At 45.6% G+C, this 19,308-nt stretch overlaps 2 protein-coding genes across 3 annotated transcripts in view; one reads left to right on the top strand and one right to left on the bottom strand.

Moving 5' to 3' along the window:
• Window positions 1-7,096, bottom strand: POLR2F (RNA polymerase II, I and III subunit F). Its single transcript, XM_073644294.1, has 4 exons — window positions 6,941-7,096; window positions 2,379-2,579; window positions 1,018-1,089; window positions 1-216 (listed from the first exon to the last, which is right to left on the bottom strand). The coding sequence occupies exons 1-4, from the start codon at window positions 6,958-6,960 to the stop codon at window positions 126-128; spliced, it is 384 nt and encodes a 127-aa protein (XP_073500395.1). The 5' UTR covers window positions 6,961-7,096; the 3' UTR covers window positions 1-125.
• Window positions 7,063-19,308, top strand: part of CUNH22orf23 (chromosome unknown C22orf23 homolog) — a 27,472-nt gene continuing 15,226 nt past the window's right edge. Inside the window, exons 1-4 of one of the 2 annotated variants that reach the window (XM_073644292.1) lie at window positions 7,063-7,237; window positions 11,106-11,209; window positions 14,381-14,452; window positions 17,056-17,238. In XM_073644292.1, the coding sequence (XP_073500393.1) occupies window positions 11,107-11,209; window positions 14,381-14,452; window positions 17,056-17,238 (358 nt within the window). In that variant the 5' untranslated portion in view covers window positions 7,063-7,237; window position 11,106. The remainder of the gene's footprint in view (window positions 7,238-11,105; window positions 11,210-14,380; window positions 14,453-17,055; window positions 17,239-19,308) is intronic. The other variant, XM_073644293.1, reaches the window with a different exon arrangement.

Genomic DNA, 19,308 nt, shown 5'->3' on the forward strand with positions numbered 1-19,308 from the left:
TTTGGTCTCTTATTTTATTAAATAAAGCTATTTTACATGTTTTATAAAAATTTTATATACAACATTGTTGGGCAAAAAAAAACAAAAACAACAAATCCATGGGAGATTGAGAAGTTCTGGCGGTCTCAGTCGGTAATGATGAGCTCATCCACTCCCCAGTCTTCATAGCTGCCATCAGGGAGGTAGCGTCTGATGATTATGGGAATCTTCCTGGCTCTGCGGTAAAATGCAAAAAACAAAGTTGATAAGTGAAAGTAGTCAAGCTTTCTTTTTTTCTGAGGAACCTTTCCAGTGCAACTACATTTTGGCTGCTCACATCATTACATGGCTAGTGTACAATACCACAGCATTAACATCCATTAGAGATTTGGTGTAAAGGAATTGCTTTATCTACCACTCAGAGGAAAAGCAACGGGCATCAATTGAAACCTTGAGATGCTGGGGAAGAATGGGGTAACCGTACTTTACATGTAGGTACATAGGTTGTAAACAGACACCTGTCCATCAAGTTCAGCCTTTCTCCACCAGTTATACATTTTCTATCATTAGATTTATAACCTACAATGCCATTTGTTGAGAAAGGCATCTTGCCCATTTATAAACACTGCTATAGCATCTGCCATTACTACCGCTCCATCATAGGGCATTCCAGTCTAACCGTAAAGAACCCTTTCCTATGTAGCTGCTGGAATCGCCTTTTCTACACAAGTAATGAATGTTCCCTGGTCCTTTGTAAGATCCTTCAATGGAGCCAAAAATGGCCGTTAGCCAACATGATGCACTTACATGTAACCCTGTGACTGGCTGTTAATCAGCATTTTACAGCTATGCCAACTAATTGTTCCTAGTCATTACGCTATTGGGGAGTGGTGTTTTAAGCCGCCTTGTATTAGCAACAATGGTCTCCTCCTTTCAGAAATAGGATGAAAGATGATAAACTGCACTAGAACTGCTCTTTTACACCAATACATAGTGTTCCCCAATCAATATATAGGACTTAAATCCTTAACCACTTACTTGAGCTCCTTCATAGCGATTAGAAGAGGGTCTGTCTCTCCTTCCAGCTCCACCATTACAGGGGCACACATTCTAAAAAAACAAAACAAAAAAACCTTAAAGAACCAACAGTGAACGTATTTGTATGTGGATACTACGCAGACCTCGTGCTACAGTAAGCAGGTATTGTGTAGTACCTCACCATTTTTGAGTGTTCCAGTATTAACTAATATTGTCCGATTAATAATTTACAGGGTTTGTCTCATGTTCGGTTTTCAGGAGCACAGCACCCACCAGCCTCCTGCATGGGGTGGGGGTCTAGTTTAGGGAGCTCCTGATTAACAGTTTGCACCTTTGGCCTGAACTGAGAGCTCTGTCAGATGCTGCTAGCAGACGCACCTTTGCCTCTGCATTATCGGATGTGTGCAGGAACGATGAAGAACAGCACTTGCAAGCTCTATAGAAAAGAGCTTGTAAGCACTGAGCTCTTTGTCTAGGAAACTGGCCAGTAGCTTTGGCAACAAGCAGCACACAAGAAAATCACAAACACATGTACTTTGCAATTTTAATTTGAAAATGACCCTTTAAAGTAAAAGGAACATAGAATGAGTCAGACTTTTCTGGTCTTTTCTTTGTGTCTGTGCCTTAGACTAGGAGTTCTACCGGGGAAAGGCTCCATTAACTACAGCAATCATTATAATTTAGAGGCGCAAACAATCCTTTTAGGAAAGCATCTACCGACTCTGAACTTGGAGCATAAAGGTGTCCGAGTATTAACACCATATGTATCTCTAAATCCACATCAAGCCTACCAACGCAAAAAAAAAGACCATACAAATTATTAAAAGGGGGAAAAAGAAAAAAGTGTAAGGACAAAAAGGATCATAGCAAACAGATACTTGCTATATTATAGATAATGCCATAGTTGCGGGTCCTCAGCTGGTCTTTGTGGTTATATGGGCATGTGACAACTGTAGCCAAAGTGGAAGCAAAGACCGGTCAGGGATCTGGCCTGCGTCGGGACAGTAGCAGCAAAGGATTATCGGCGCCGCTCTGGTCGGTCTTCTACAGGTTATGACCTACCGGATGGCTCTGGTGTTTGCTGGGCAATCCGGAAGTCACAACTCAATGCAAGTCTATGGAGAGTCAGAACGAGGTAATAGACTTACACTGATCACTTGTGACCACGACTTCTGACTGACCGGAAGTCAGAGGTAACGGTCACAAGATGGTAAATTGGGACTGGAGCGTCACAGGGAAGAGCTGAAGACGGCAGCTGGTAAGTATAATACTAGGAGCAGCGAACTTAGACTAATGGCACCTCTCCAGAGCTGGAAAATAAAATAAAATTCTGTCGTGGTGCTTTCTAGTAGTATACTTACGCTATCTGCAGTGCTCTAGTTCCCAGCACTCGGGCCCGTTCATACTTGGTCATGTAATTCGTCGTTATGCGCTTCTGGTTTGCTTGCTGCCCTTCGCCAGCAGGTAAAATGGCTACATTCTCCTGATCTTCCTCTTCTGCATTGTCCAAGTCATCGAGACCCTCATCCTCTTCAACATCATCAAAATCATCTCCATCAAAACTTTAAAGAAAATAATAGGTTACTTAATGTTACATTTACCAGAAAATTACACAAAATATCCAGTATAATTCACTCACATTAGATCTAGCGAATGATTCAATTAAGAGACGTGTAACCTCATTGAGCCAGGATGCATGCAATTTAAAAGTGTAAAATTATCAGCCATCCATTTTGACAACTGCTGGCATCTAAGTCACAAGATGACAGCAATAGCAGGATCCCTCCTAAACCCAATGTGTCCCCATGATGCCACCAGGCCTGGTAATTATGGTGAATCAGTGACCTCCTCAACCTGATGGCATGGAACAGTTAGGATATGATCATTGTTGTCACATTGCCCCCTAGTGGCACACTAACAATATACATGTTAAATACAAAAATAGCTGAAGATCATATTTTTTACAGTACTATTGATTCCATGAGGACAGTTTTTCCCAAATAGCTCCCTCTATATTCCAAGCTACATATCGTCAGACTTGAGGATAACCGTTCTTCAAATCAGTGCCCCATGGTTTGGAATGATGAGAGCATTAATGTTTCTACAGAAAAAAAAACCCTATTCTACTCACATTATTATATCACCATTTAATCCATGGCGCTTTACATGTGAGAAAGGAGTATACATAGCCAAAACAATTACAATAATCTTGAACAAAACGAGTCAGTGACTGGTACAGGAGGAGAGAGGACCCTGCCACGAGGGCTCGCAGTCTACGAGGGATGGGTGAGGGAGTATACAGTAGGTGAGGGCAGAGCTGGTCGTGCAGCGGTATAGTGGAGTGGTGGTTAATGCAGGTTGTAGGCTTGTCGGAAGAGGTGGGTCTTCAGGTTCCTTTTGAAGGTTTCCACGGTCGGTGAGAGTCTGATATGTTGGGGTAGAGAGTTCCAGATTCCAGAGTAGGGGGGATGCACGGGAGAAATCTTGTATACGGTTGTGGGAAGAGGAGATAAGAGGGGAGTACAGAAGGAGATCTTGTGAGGATCGGAGGTTGCGTGCGGGTATGTACCGGGAGACTAGGTCAGAGATATATGGAGGAGACAGGTTGTGAATGGCTTTGTATGTCATGGTTAGGGCTTTGAACTGGAGTCTCTGGGCAATGGGGAACCAGTGAAGAGATTGACAGAGTAGAGTCCGGGGAAGATTGGGGGAACAGGTGCATTAGTCGGGCAGCAGAGTTGAGGATAGATTGGAGGGGTGCGAGTGTTGGAAGGAAGGCCACAGAGCATGAGGTTGCAGTAGTCGAGGCGGGAGATAATGAGGGCATGCACTAGTGTTTTCGCAGATTCATGGTTGAGGAATGTGCGGATCCGGGAGATATTTTTCAGTTGGAGTCGGCAGGAAGTGGAAAGGGTTTGGATATGTGGTTTGAAGGAGAGTTCAGAGTCCAGGGTTAACCCAAGGCAGCGAGCTTGAGGTACTTAGCAGAGTAGCCATTGACGTTGATAGATTGGTCAGTTGGGGGGGGTTGAATGAGATGGCGGAAAGATGATGAATTCTGTTTTGTCCATGTTAAGTTTTAGAAATCTAGCTAAGAAGGATGAAATAGCGGACAGACATTGTGGGATTCTGGTTAGTAGAGAGGAGATATCGGGTCCAGAGAGGTAGATCTGTGTGTCGTCGGCATAGAGGTGATAATTAGTGATGAGCAAGCATGCTCGTTGCTCGAGATTTATGAGCATGCCCGGGCGAGCACCTATTATCTTCAGCGTGCTTGGGCGTTAAGTTTTCGTCGCTCCGTGAACATGATTTGTGACTGTTTGACAACTTTAATACATGTGAGGAATGCCTGTTTTTCCAGTTGATAATGAAAGCTGTGAGATTCTATGAGCTGTCCCAGGCCTAAGGAATAGATGGAGAAGAGTAGGGATCCTAGAACTAAACCTTGGGGGACACAGATAGGTAGAGGGCAAGATGAGGAGGTGGTGTGCGAGTGGGAGACACTGAATGTTCAGTCTGAGGAGATCCAGGATAGGGCCAAGTCTGTGATGCCGAGAGATGAGAGAGTCTGTAGTAAGAGGGAATAGTCCACTGTGTCGAAGGCAGATGAGAAGTCCAGGAGGAGGAGGACAGAGTAGTGTTGCTTGGATTTGGCAGTTAGTAGGTCCTTGGTGACTTTAGTTAGTGCAGTTTCAGTGGAATGGTGTGGTCAGAAACCAGATTGTAGGCAGTCAGAGATGGAGCAGGAGGAGAGGTGGGAGGACAGCTCAGAATGGACGTGTTCCAGTAGTTTTGAGGAATAGGGGAGAAGTGATATGGGGCGATAGCTAGACAGAGGATGGGTCAAGGGAGGCCTTTTTGAGGATGGGTGTGATTGAGGTATGTTTGAAGCATGAGGAGAAGACACCAGTTGTTAGTGACAGGTTGAAAAGGTGGGCTAGGGTTGGGATGAAGATAGTGGTAAGGTTTGGGATGAGGTGGGACGGGACTGGGTCAAGTTCACAGATGGTGAGGTGTGATTTGGAGGGTAAAGAGGAAAGTTGATCTAGACATTGCCCTAAACCAAGTCAGATTTCGTGAAGGATCTAACCATGGAACAAGGACTCAAAACAGAAAGACAAGAATTCCCCAAAAGGACACTCCAAGGACTACACACTAGCTTCATTTATTCACAGTGGAGCAGATAACAGACATAAGTTTGAAGGACAGAAGGATAATTTGGGGCAACAAGACAAGCTCTTCCATCAGACACTCATGTTATTTTTAGTCAAAAAGTTCCAGTAACTTTTATTCAGCAAAATAACGGTCCCCGGAAGTGAGGAGTCCAGAGCGCTGTTCGTCACCAGCTTTCGTGTATCAGCAAAAATCAATTCCTATGTCTTCACACGCTTTCCTCCTGATCTACAGCCTATGATCTTTGCATTGCCTAAGAATGCAGGTACAACCCCACTCATCCTACTGCTATATCTAACAGAGATAAAGAAGAGGTAAAGTAGTCAGGTACGTGAATGACTTGCATGTGCCCTGCGTCAGCATGTGACCACAGGCATGCAAATCACAGGAGAAATCCAAGGACAGAGACACTTGCTCAATGTTCAGTCATTGAATATGTGACGGCTGTGTACAGCACCCAGCCATTTCCAGCAGTCTCATAGACCATGAGTAAAGCAGAGGAGTGCCTGCTCAGCCTCCATCATCTATGTGACAGCTATTTCTGGCAGTCTCAGCGTGAGGGTTGAGCATGCACACATCTGCTCCATTCAAGACAGTACAGTACTGTAGCCCTGATTCCAGGACAACTTGATGTATGGGGTCTGATTATCTCATACTATGGATAAGGAAAACTATTTTTGAGGGTTGGGTTAACTGTTAACCCTTACATCCCCAGCTGTTTCAGCAGCATGACTGTTTCAAATTCACATTTATGGTTCCGGCTTGTTCGCGGCAACAAAAAAAAAAAGAAAAAAAAAACAAAAAAAAAACACTGCTCCACCCACGAACATCCCTAATTTGCCATGTTGTCACACAGATGTTATCAGCGTGACAAATCAGGGATGTTCCTGGACGGAGCCAATTTTTTGGCACAAACAAGCCGGAACCCCGAACACGAATTTGAAATGCCGAACAAATTCGCTAAACAATAAAAGTGACGCACTTGTAACGATAAGGTTGTGTACGGACATATGAACTGAACAGCCAGAGAACACAATATTGGCTCCAGTACAGCAATCACATGCTGGTCATCATCAACGCAGCATCATGATCACAGCCCAAAGGCAGCTGGAGAAGATGCCATGAGCGGCTCCACTAGCATAAGCCTTAAACAAGCCTCCTAGAAATATTTTCTTTATTAAATCTGGTATGTGTGTAGTGTATTAATATACCCACCTAGCTCCGCTCTCCGGGATCCAGCACTGCTCTGCAGATTCTCTGGGTTACTGCATGCTTTATGAGAGATGGAAGTGACTTCTAACGCCTGCTCCATAGGCCTTCAACTGTAAGAGACTTCTGGCTCACACATAGTCAGCAGGCTAGTCTCAACCTCATGACATCACTGAGAAGCAAAGCAGAAAGGCGCTGGATCCTGGAGAAGACGGCGGCAGGCGAGTACATTAATACACTACAGATACACAGAGGAATAAAACATTCACAGTGGGAGGATTAATCATACAAGCAGCAGGGGCCTGACAGCAAACATGGCGGCTCACTGGTTACTGGGGTCCTGAGGTCCCACCAAGGACAACACCTGCAAGGAGACTATGTTCTCCTCATGTTTGGAGGGCTTCCTCCACACTCTATACTGCACGGGGCACAGTCTACATTCCCTCTGGGGACAGTGATTGTGTCTGTAAAGCGCAGTGGATTCAATGGCGCAATATCAGCCCAATATCTCCAGCTGCCGCGGCCCCGGCACTACACTCACTTATCCTCGTTATCAGACATGGCGCCGGGTACACTGCCGCACTCCCTCAGACAAGCAGCGCACGCCGCCTTCTGAGCCGGAAACACTCGGTACACTGGACCCGCCTACAGCCTGGTGCGCACAACCGGAAACACGTCATTGCGCATTGGCCGGAATCATCTCAGTATTCCCACCCACGATTCCTAAATTGCTACGCCTTCTTCTAGGTATTTACTATTTATAGCTCCTCCCTACGAAAAGCCCCGCCCTTGTCATGTTTCTATGGCAACATTAAACATCACGAGCGCGCACTGTGAGGTAAGAGCCAAATGTCCATGTTCAGTCAGCGGCGTCCTGTGTTCTCCCTGTGCTGGAGCAGACTGTTCTCACTGTGCTGGAGCAGACTGCCCCCCACCCCTGTGCTGGAGCAGACTGTTCTCCCTGTGCTGGAGCAGACTGCCCCTCCCCCTCCCCTGCGCTGGAGCAGACTGTCGTCGTCCCCCTGTGCTGGAGCAGACTGCCCCCCCTCCTGTGCTGGAGCAGACTGCCCCCCCCCCCTCCCCTGCGCTGGAGCAGACTGTCGTCGTCCCCCTGTGCTGGAGCAGACTGTCCCCCCCTCCTGTGCTGGAGCAGACTGTCGTCGTCCCCCTGTGCTGGAGCAGACTGTCCCCCCCTCCTGTGCTGGAGCAGACTGCCCCCCCCCTCCCCTGCGCTGGAGCAGACTGCCCCCCCCCCTCCCCTGAGCTGGAACAGACTGCCCCCCCCTCCCCTGCGCTGGAGCAGACTGCTCCCCGCCCCCCTGTGCTGGAGCAGACTGCTCCCCGCCCCCCTGTGCTGGAGCAGACTGTCCCCCCCTCCCCTGCGCTGGAGCAGACTGCCCCCCCCTCCCCTGCCTGGAGCAGACTGTCCCCCCCTCCTGTGCTGGAGCAGACGGCTCCCCGCCCCCCTGCGCTGGAGCAGACTGCTCCCCGCCCCCCTGCGCTGGAGCAGACTGCCCCCCCCTCCCCTGCGCTGGAGCAGACTGCCCCCCCCCTCCCCTGCGCTGGAGCAGACTGCTCCCCGCCCCCCTGTGCTGGAGCAGACTGCTCCCCGCCCCCCTGCGCTGGGGCAGACTGTCTCCACCCCCTGCGCTGGAGCAGACTGTCCCCCCCTCCCCTGCGCTGGAGCAGACTGCCCCCCCCCTCCCCTGCCTGGAGCAGACTGCCCCCCCCCTCCCCTGCCTGGAGCAGACTGTCCCCCCCTCCTGTGCTGGAGCAGACGGCTCCCCGCCCCCCTGCACTGGAGCAGACTGCCCCCCCCCTCCCCTGCGCTGGAGCAGACTGCCCCTCCCCCTCCCCTGCGCTGGAGCAGACTGCCCCCCCCTCCCCTGCGCTGGAGCAGACTGCCCCCCCCTCCCCTGCGCTGGAGCAGACTGCCCCCCCTCCCCTGCGCTGGAGCAGACTGCCCCCCCCTCCCCTGCGCTGGAGCAGACTGCCCCCCCCCTCCCCTGCGCTGGAGCAGACTGCCCCTCCCCCTCCCCTGCGCTGGAGCAGACTGCCCCCCCCCTCCCCTGTGCTGGAGCAGACTGTCTCCACCCCCTGTGCTGGAGCAGACTGTTCTCCCTGTGCTGGAGCAGACTGTCGTCGTCCCCCTGTGCTGGAGCAGACTGTCGTCGTCCCCCTGTGCTGGAGCAGACTGTCGTCGTCCCCCTGTGCTGGAGCAGACTGTCCCCCCCTCCTGTGCTGGAGCAGACTGCCCCCCCTCATGTGCTGGAGCAGACTGCTCCCCCCTCCCCTGCGCTGGAGCAGACTGTCGTCGCCCCCCTGTGCTGGAGCAGACTGTCCCCCCCTCCTGTGCTGGAGCAGACTGCTCCCCGCCCCCCTGCGCTGGAGCAGACTGCCCCCCCCTCCCTTGCGCTGGAGCAGACTGCCCCCCCCCTCCCCTGCGCTGGAGTAGACTGTCCCCCCCCCCTGTGCTGGAGCAGACTGCTCCCCGGCCCCCTGCGCTGGAGCCGACTGTCTCCACCCCCTGCGCTGGAGCAGACTGCCCCCCCTCCCCTGCGCTGGAGCAGACTGCCCCCCCCCCCCCTGCGCTGGAGCAGACTGCCCCCCCGCTCCCCTGCACTGGAGCAGACTGCCCCCCCCTCCCCTGCACTGGAGCAGACTGCCCCCCGCTCCCCTGCGCTGGAGCAGACTGCCCCCCGCTCCCCTGCGCTGGAGCAGACTGCCCCCCGCTCCCCTGCGCTGGAGCAGACTGTCTCCACCCCCTGCGATGGAGCAGACTGCCCCCCCCCATGTGCCTCTTACATCTGATTTCACTTAGTCTATGTACGTACGTCTGGAAGTTTTGCAGAATTTTTTTTACTTTTTAGCAAAATATGCAATTTGACCTAAAAAGTCACAAAAAAGACTGAAGCCAAAAAAGAGGATTTTTGATTTAGCATAAAATTCATGAACCTCATGAAACCTTTTGACGAATTTGATGCAATGACATCAACGAAAATCACTGGTCAAGAAAAAAGAAGGGACTTAAAAAATGCAAATGACGAGCCTGTGACTTCTGTCTTTAACCTGTTTTGCAACTTAATGCAAAAAGTCACGTGTTCTGCAAAAATGTCGCAACATTTGCACAAAAAACTACAGAAACATAAAATAGGTCTAGGAGAACTGGAGTACATTTGCTCAAGATCGAAGTGGTCCTGGCTTTGTGTCCCATCACTTACATTATGCCGCGATGAGACAGCACCACACAGTGATTTGGGCTACGCACCTTCTGTTATGGCCAGTCATCGTGCCGCTGCAGCCTTACTGAGAATTGACTTTGTGGCCGGCACAGAAGAAATATGAATAGGAATTTAGTAAATGACCCTGGGCCAGCTTTGTACTGTGGCTCTCCTGCTGTCATTCAATGGTTAAAATGCAAAAAAAAATGTGCTGCATAGGAACCTGGCTGGAAAAAAACACCGTACCCATCCGCTACACTCTGTGTGACTGCAGACTTATGAATCCCCCAGCACAAGCACTGTGCCCTGCAGGGATTCGTTGGTTTCAGACCCGGGACCTGAGGTTATGTATGCATTACTCCCGGGCAGAGCCAGCGTGGACTCTCTCCATACACTTGTATGGAGCGAGTCCGCGTTCCGTCTAATGACGCGGCCGCCAGTGGGCGTGACTGACTAGTGGGTGCGGCCTCTCTCCATACAAGTGTATGGAGAGTGAGGCTGCGCCCACTAGTCTGGTTGTGGCCAGGAATATGCATATCGCATACATCAAGGCCGTTCCCGACTCAGAAACAGGCGAATCCCCGCAGAGCTCATGGCATAATTTTTTTTTTCTTTTAAAAGTATTCGAAATCTTTAGCAAGTTAGTTGCACAAAACATGATTTTAAAGCCCCAACCACTTGTCTCTCACTTCTTTCCAGCACAAAACTATGTGAAACATTGCAAAAAAAATTTGTGTAAGGCCTCATTCAGACGTCCGTGTTGCACGTAAGTGTTGTACGTACGTGTTGTATCACTCTCACAGATACAACATGTACTCACTATAGTCTATGCTGCTATTCACATGCACGTGTTTTTTTTCCAGCATCACAGATGAAAAGTGCCAATATAAGTCTATGGGTCCGTGAAAACCATGTGCAGCACACAGATGGGATCAGTGTACTGTCTGTATTTAACATTGCATAGTATAGGAGAAGTTTTGTAATTTATTTATCCATCTGTAAAAAACACAGATGATACACTGACCAAACACTTTAGTAAGACAGCATGAAAATAAGCAAGTTTGCAATTGACATGCTTTTTCTTATCTGCTGTCATTCTCCTGCTATGAGAGGAGAGCTTTTATCTTACATATTGTACAGCTTTTTCCATTGAGTTTGGCCACTAGAGCTTTACCCAGTGTGTGCAGTAGTTATCTTCCAGGAGAGGAGTTAACTCCTAATATACTAGTCAGCCTTTCCAGCCAATTAATTTCTATACAGCAGTTATGTACTCATACCGCTTCCCTCCCTCTCAGCTTCTGATAAGCTACTGTTATCCGTCATGTAGAATCAAAATCCTTAGCCCCCAGTTTCTGGGCTGTCATAGTCCTAATTTGAAGCTATTAGATTTGTTGTTCTGTAACAGCCAGAAAATCTGCTTGACATGTATTTTAGTTTTCATTTATGCCCATTTTAACCAATCATTGTGGGTTTCACTATTTTCAGTATGTCTCAGAAGGATGGACATGTACAAGTGCCGATGGGCACTGGTTTTTGGACCAGCACTAAGCCACCTCAATACAGTAAAGAGACGCAAGAATTACTAAAAGGTAACGTCACATTTAATAATTAGTTAATATTTTTGTTAAAATTAGTGAACAATTAGAATTGGACTAATCATAAAGAAATCACAGAAACTGTAACCCAGTTCAGTATGTTACATATACAAAATCTACAACGTAACTCGTATATAATAAGTATGAATAAAAGGATATTTAAAGGGAATCTGTCACCAGGTTTTTGCTACCCCATCTGAGAGCTGCATGATTTAGGGGCAGAGACTCTGATTAAAGCAATGTGTCACTTACTGAGCTGCTTGCTGCAGTTTTGATAAAAGCACAGTTTTCTCTGCTGCAGATCTAGCAGTTCTCTAATACCGAGCTCTGTATAACCCCGCCCACACCTCTGATTGGCAGTGTTCTGTTCACTGTGCATAGGCAGAAAGCTGCCAATTAATCTCCTGCTGATAAAACAGTGATTTTATCAAATTGACAGCAAGCAGCCCAGTAAGTGTCACATTGCTGGAATCAAGGTCTCTGTCTCTACATTTGCTGCTCTCACGTAAGGTGGCAAAACACTTGGTGACAGATTCCCTTTAAATCTAGGAATACTCACAACTAGATTATTCACCCGTCTATTCACATGTGATTCTGAAGGTGTCTGTATGTGCTAAAACGTGCCTACCCCTCTCTGTTGTATGTTACTGATTTAGAGGTGCACTATTATCAGGACAGGGCAATTCCAAACATGGCATAGGAAGTATGGTGTATACCCAGAGATCAATAGTATACAGCTCATACAAAATAGACTTATAGCACACAAGATAACAATCATCAGTAATTACAGAGTGATAGCCCTTGGTGGCCTACAGTTGCTGAATCCTATGTGTTTCTCCTATGCAAATCACGCAGGTTCTTCAGGGGTCAACTAGCAAGTCCCAAAAAATAAGCTCAAATTTATTTCCATCTAAATATAGAAGGGCTTAAATAATAGAAATGTCATTGGTCAAAAACTGTGCGTCAATCATGGTATATCACATACTCATGACCCTGTGATGAATCCTGTGATCGGGATTTCCCACGCAGAGATATGTTGTCTATGCCAATAAGGTAAATCCTTCTTATTTGTAAAGTTCTTCACAAAACGTCAGTACTTTTTTCTGGAGTCGTCTTTTTGCATGTTTTTTTTTAATATTTCCTTTATCTGTTTGTAAATGTTTTTCAGTGGTGGGTTTTTTTTTTTTGCATCTTTAGAACATTTTTGGGGGGCAATTTGCGGACATTTTGTTAAGTCCATTTCAACAATGAGTAAAATACAAAAAAATATTTAGGCGTAAATGCTCACAAAATACTCCAAAAGATGCCCAGGAGTTTGCTTTTTTTTGCCTTCCTATTGACTTATAAAGTATGAAGCATCTTTGTAGAGGGAAACGCCGAAAGAATCGCCTGCTCAATTCCTTTAACCACTTGGCATTTTTGGAAAAGATGCTCAAATTTCTTAACCTATGAACAGCAAGTTTATACTTTTTAAAGAAATGAATAAGATTCTTTAGATTATTTTCTGATAGTTTTTTTAGGCGGTTTTGGGGTCCTGAAAAGAAAGGTCGCATGAATGTACCCTTAGGGTATGCTGAATTAGTTTTTGTGTTCTTACAACCACATATGATACTTTTTGACATGCATGATTTCCTACCGATCATAACTGGATAAAGAAGAGTAATCTATGGCCATGAAGAGGTACACATGATCAGGAGCGATATTTGGCCTAGCTGAGGCATTTAGTAAGTTCTCAGTAAGCAGAACGGGCCTATTTTGTTTGCCAAGAACAAACAGCAAGGCAAGATGGATGCAGGGGCTCAAGATAGTCTTTTTCCATCACATTTCCATTAGTTATTAAGTAACTAACATGCTGCCATATTTTATATAAGAAATCTAAACAGATACGGACACATTATTAGTTAGTGGTGGTTATCTTGGATCTTGTAGATATACAAATTAGGTCTCGCCCAGAGTGAAGAGAACTTTTTTTCACCCATGCCACATATTAGAAGTAGCTCCCCTACAAGTAAATGGCCAAAACTTTCATAAACTTTGCATTATGATGAGCAATATAAGCTAGGCACTCTGCCACCAATGTTCCAGGGTACTTGCCCCTCATCAGTACAGGACAGGGTTTGACTGGATGATGGAGATGACCTTGATGCAGATTTTGGGGAATGGGGGGTAACTGGTTTTCAATCAGGAGACCAGTTCTGTATGGGGTCTTAATGGCAATGCTTCCTGTGTTAAAAAGTATGCAAACTCACTCTCACCCAGAGCAAAGAAAACGATCTCACTATTGCCACCGTAGCTACAAAGCAAGGCTTTAACTAGAAGCATCTGTTCCAGGGTACTTGCCCCTCATCAGTACAGAAAAGAGTTTGACTCTTAATGCAGATTTTTTTCTTGGGGGAGGAGTGGTTTACTGGCTTTCATTAAGGACAACTGGCTGTAAATGCAAATTACCTCTCTCCAGAGGGAAGAAAGCTATCCCACTAGTGCTACCTAATGGAGGTAGTGACCTTACAAGGCAACAAAGCCCTCCACTGTACTCAGTAGGGCTGAGTACCCTAAAGTAGGTGTTTGGTCTGGATAGTATTCCTAGTCAAGGCTTCTTATAGTCCTGCTTTGTATCTACCACCAATAGATGTCACTATCGTAGCTATGATGTAAAATTTTGCAGGAATGTGTCAAATGTGGTACGATAAAGTCAGCTTTGCGCAAATTGATGTTATTTATGCAAGTTAAAAATAGTTGAGACCGAAGTGTATTTGTTAAAGGCCTTTTTTTTTTTTTTACAAAGCTCTGACCTGTCAAGGATATGGGACTTTTTAACGACTATTTTGTAGAAATGCAAACTTTTCTCATAGGTTTTGGCACAGGTTCTAAAAAATGGTGTAAAACAGTAATAAATTTGGCTTGGTCACTTAACGCAATGAAATTCCAATTTAAATGACGCTACACCAGGCTGGCTAATCAATATAACAGTATCCGCGGATCCCAGGAGGTTGGAGACGGTTCTCAGGGCTTCATCCAGCGGCTACAGATTACTGACCTGGCCGGTGGATTCGGTCCTACGAATCGTTTCGCGCCAACTCTACTGTTCAGGACTTTCTAGCTTTAAAGACTTCTGGGATTAATATCAGTTGATATTATAAAATCCAATGTCTTTCTTTTCCCCAGTGATGATGCAAGAATCCAAGCTGACAAACTTCCAGCAGCGTCAGATCAGAGAACAAATGCACAGTATGTTATGTACGGTATCCTACAGTATCTGCTCTGTATACTAGTGTAAGGAGATGGACATATTGCCCCGTTGAAGACATCAGTGCTGTGTATAATGTAAAGTGTAGTGTGTATAATGTCATGCGTTATTGCGAGGATTATGTGTAATGTGAATTGTGTTGTGGTGTATTGTAATGTTTTGCACTGTACTGTGAGGAGGCTGAGTTCTGCCCAGCAACAGACAGTGAGTAGGGCAAGACATAGGTAAGAGTTGGGACTAGCCCAGAAAGGGAGGGGCTACTTAGCAGGATCAGAGAGGACTTCCTGGTGTGAGTCAGATAGGGCCTAGCTTGCAGCTAGAGAAGATATTTGGTCTGAATGCTCAGCAAGGCCGCATGCAGTGGGTGTTCTGTAGCAAGAGAGAGAGGAGATCTGGACAGATAGAGTGATCCTGATGGACAGACAGAGAGAGAGAGTTACAGAGAAGCAAAGACAAGGGCAGTGCCAGCTTGGGGGACTGATCAGAGAGCAGAGTGACCAAGTGAGATGTGTCCAGATGATGTACGCCTAGCGGCAAGGTCCCGAGTAACTTACAGCTCTTAAAGGTAACGGGCCAGGATGAAATAGAACGTGAGACTGACTGAGTTCCCCGGGCGGGAGTTCCCTAAGCGCCAGAGAGCTTGATGCTGAATCCGGCCATATTGGCAAACCCTCTCCTCTACAAGGAGAATCAGACGTGGAACCACGGAAAGAGGGAAGGATTTTCAAGGACTGTACTGTGGTGCTAAGCTGGGTGGTGGTGAAGGAAATGAGACCAGTGGAGGTAGGAATGTGTGAGGCCGAGGAAGTAACAAGACTGTGTATTGAGATTCCCTGTATTAATGAAGAAACGTGAGAAGTTGTGTACCCGCTCTCCGGTGTACACGGTTGCAACGAAATGGCTGTTTAGTAAAGCATTGTTTGTTAAGAGCCAGCGTCATTGGTTACACGCGGCCTGCAGGGGCGTAACACCCTCACAGCACAAGTCCACACACCCAGCCAGGACCATCACCGTCATGTAACGTGCCGGGGCGCAAGAGACGAGTACCTTGCCACGGCTACTTGCCCGTGCCACATTACACTAGAGCTCATGATAACCCTCCTGGCTAGTTATGTTTGCATTTCCCAAAAGGTTGAGGTAAGTGACTGAAGCGAGATCACTCTGCATGTAGAGAACATAGGAGGAGGCAGTCTATATGAGCTCTATACAGCGTATCTCAACTACTAGCGTGAGGTTATCACTTAGGTGTGTTTGGATCTGACTCATTTAAGGCAAACAGGATATTGGGGCTAATGTATATATTTATATAGGATATGTTCCATGTGACTTGTCATTTATATATGTAGTGAATCTGTACATGAAGAAGTGCACTGTCACTGTGGTGCAATGGCTCAGTGGGCTATGAATTGCTGTCATACCCATACAGGTATTGTTCTATTCTGTAGCTATTCTTAATATGGCACCAAACAGCAATTTCATAATCCAAACCATGTGTCTATGACAAGTCTGATTTTACGGGTAGGAATTTGAGGCAAGGCCCCTGATGTGTAAGAGGGCCCCCCAAAGATTGGAACCCCATGACCAAACCTTTTTTTCCTTACCATAATTTTCTGCCATGCAGAAATCCACTTCTTAATCTATTTATTTTATATTTGGGATTATATGCAAATTTGCGGTTCAATTGCTGCAGGTTTCACTCTTTGCAAAGAGTGAAATCTGCTGCAAACCACAAATCTACATCTACATATAGGACATGGCGATATTTTGGCAGATTTGTCAATAATGTAAAATTAAAAGGAATCTGTCAGCAGGCTTTTGCGATGTAATATGGGAAATTGTCAGATAAATCTCAATTAACCCAAATGTTTAGATTAGATTAGAATCCCCATAGGGCACAAAAGCAAATATGTAACCAAAGAGAGAAGGGATGTGCCAGGAACAATATGCAACAATGGTTTTAATAAAAACATTAATTTTATTGAGTCAGTCAAAAAATATATATAAACAGCAATACAGTAAAAGCAGAAAACAGACACAACACTCACACAGGCGACAAAGAAAATTGGTGGGTGAGCTAATCACATAGAAAATTGAGTAAGTAAGTACATGTGTATACCAAAAGCAAATCACCAGGAGGTAGATTTCACAGTAACATAAGAGAACACGTGTTGGTTCACCTAGACTGCTAAAGCCTATCTAAAGGGCCTTAAGTATGGCAGCTGTTAGTAATGTATCACAATTACAGGTAAATCCCCTTTAAGAGGAATAAATGTGTATAATCCATAATAGAAAATAAATACAAGAAAAGGAAGGGGAAGGGTTGCAAATGGTATACACACAAACGCTCAATAATACCTAAATGTGGTCAGCTCATCCATCAAGAGACCCGACACATGTTTCACCACAGCTTCATCAGGGGTCCCCCTGATGTCCCTCCTTTGTTTAAGGCCCTATTTTCTATAAATCCAGATTTGGCCTTTCAGCATATATTGTTAACAAATAAATGTATTAGAAATTGCTAAATTCTACTATATAGGAAAGGAAACTATGTGACCATGAATGTTTGGTGCAAGTACATCTTTTATTTTTACAGGCGGTGGCGCACTCCCAATCCAATGTCACCCCAGTACCAGCAATACCGAAACTAGGCCTCTTGTGTCTATATCTCGGCCAGCAAAAGCCTCCACTACAAATGCAAGACCAAGCTTACGTCCTGCGGAGAGGTGCCGAGCCGGTGATGCTTACACAAGAGAAAAGTTTCAACCTCAAGCAACTAGTAAGTAGTGTCTGACAATGGTATGTACATAGTGTGGCTGATCAGGGCACAGGTATATTTTATCCACACCTTTATCTGTATTCTTTGTGATATACATCAAGTATAGTCAGTACTGACACCATGGAGAGGAGGGTCTGTAACCAATGATAACTTTCTTCTCTTGAAGATTGAGGTGTGCAAATTTTATTGTGTCAAGGTAACCTGACAAAAAAATCCAAAACTTTATTTCTTAGTATTTGATCGGTCATTCAGATTATTGTTGTTACTTTTTATGGTTATGTAATGACAAGTAAACCAATACATGTTCCCTCTATATTTTTAATTCTGTTGAGATTTTTTTCTCTGGTAATATTGTGTTAGAGAATGCAAAATATGAAGAAGAAAAAATCCTATTTAGATGTGTGTGTGTGTGTGTGTGTATATATATATATATATATATATATATATATATATATATATATATATATATATATATATATATATATGCAGTACAGACCAAAAGTTTGGACACACCTTCTCATTTACAGATTTTTCTGTATTTTCATGACTATGAAAATTGTACATTCACACTGAAGGCATCAAAACTATGAATTAACACATGTGGAATTATATACTTAACCAAAAAGTGTGAAAGAACTGAAAGTATGTCTTATATTATAGGTTCTTCAAAGTAGCCACCTTTTGCTTTGATGACTGCTTTGCACACTCTTGGCATTCTCTTGATGAGCTTCAAGAGGTAGTCACCGGAAATGGTCTTCCAACAATCTTGAAGGAGTTCCCAGAGATGCTTAGCACTTGTTGGCCCTTTTGCCTTCACTCTGCGGTCCAGCTCACCCCAAACCATCTTGATTGGGTTCAGGTCTGGTGACCGAGGAGGCCAGGTCATCTGGCGTAGCACCCCATCACTCTCCCTCTTGGTCAAATAGCCCTTACACAGCCTGGAGGTGTGTTTGGAGTCATTGTCCTGTTGAAAAATAAATGATGGTCCAACTAAATGCAAACCGGATGGAATAGCATGCCGCTGCAAGATGCTGTGGTAGCCATGCTGGTTCAGTATGCCTTCAATTTTGAATAAATCCCCAACAGTGTCACCAGCAAAGCACCCCCACACCATCACACCTCCTCCTCCATGCTTCACGGTGGGAACCAGGCATGTAGAGTCCATCCGTTCACCTTTTCTGCGTCGCACAAAGACACGGTGGTTGGAACCAAAAATCTCAAATTTGGACTCATCAGACCAAAGCACAGATTTCCACTGGTCTAATGTCCATTCCTTGTGTTCTTTAGCCCAAACAAGTCTCTTCTGCTTGTTGCCTGTCCTTAGCAGTGGTTTCCTAGCAGCTATTTTACTATGAAGGCCTGCTGCACAAAGTCTCCTCTTAACAGTTGTTGAAGAGATGTGTCTGCTGCTAGAACTCTGTGTGGCATTGACCTGGTCTCTAATCTGAGTTGCTGTTAACCTGCGATTTCTGAGGCTGGTGACTCGGATAAACTTATTCTCAGAAGCTGAGATGACTCTTGGTCTTCCTTTCCTGGGGCGGTCCTCATGTGAGCCAGGTTCTTTGTAGTGCTTGATGGTTTTTGCAACTGCACTTGGGGACACTTTCAAAGTTTGCCCAATTTTTCGGACTGACTGACCTTCATTTCTTAAAGTAATGATGGCCACTCGTTTTTCTTTACTTAGCTGCTTTTTTCTTGCCATAATACAAATTCTAACAGTCTATTCAGTAGGACTATCAGCTGTGTATCCACCAGACTTCTGCACAACACAACTGATGGTCCCAGCCCCATTTATAAGGCAAGAAATCCCACTTATTAAACCTGACAGGGCACACCTGTGAAGTGAAAACCTTTTCCGGTGACTACCTCTTGAAGCTCATCAAGAGAATGCCAAGAGTGTGCAAAGCAGTCATCAAAGCAAAAGGTGGCTACTTTGAAGAACCTAGAATATAAGACGTATTTTCAGTTGTTTCACACTTTTTTGTTAGATACCGTACAGACCAAAAGTTTGGACACGCCTTCTCATTTAAAGATTTTTCTGTATTTTCATGACTATGAAAATTGTAAATT

The sequence above is a fragment of the Phyllobates terribilis genome, unplaced genomic scaffold (assembly GCF_046119375.1).
Source record: "Phyllobates terribilis strain yellow unplaced genomic scaffold, ASM4611937v1 Scaffold_8__6_contigs__length_399053987, whole genome shotgun sequence".
Taxonomy (NCBI): Eukaryota; Metazoa; Chordata; class Amphibia; order Anura; family Dendrobatidae; genus Phyllobates; species Phyllobates terribilis.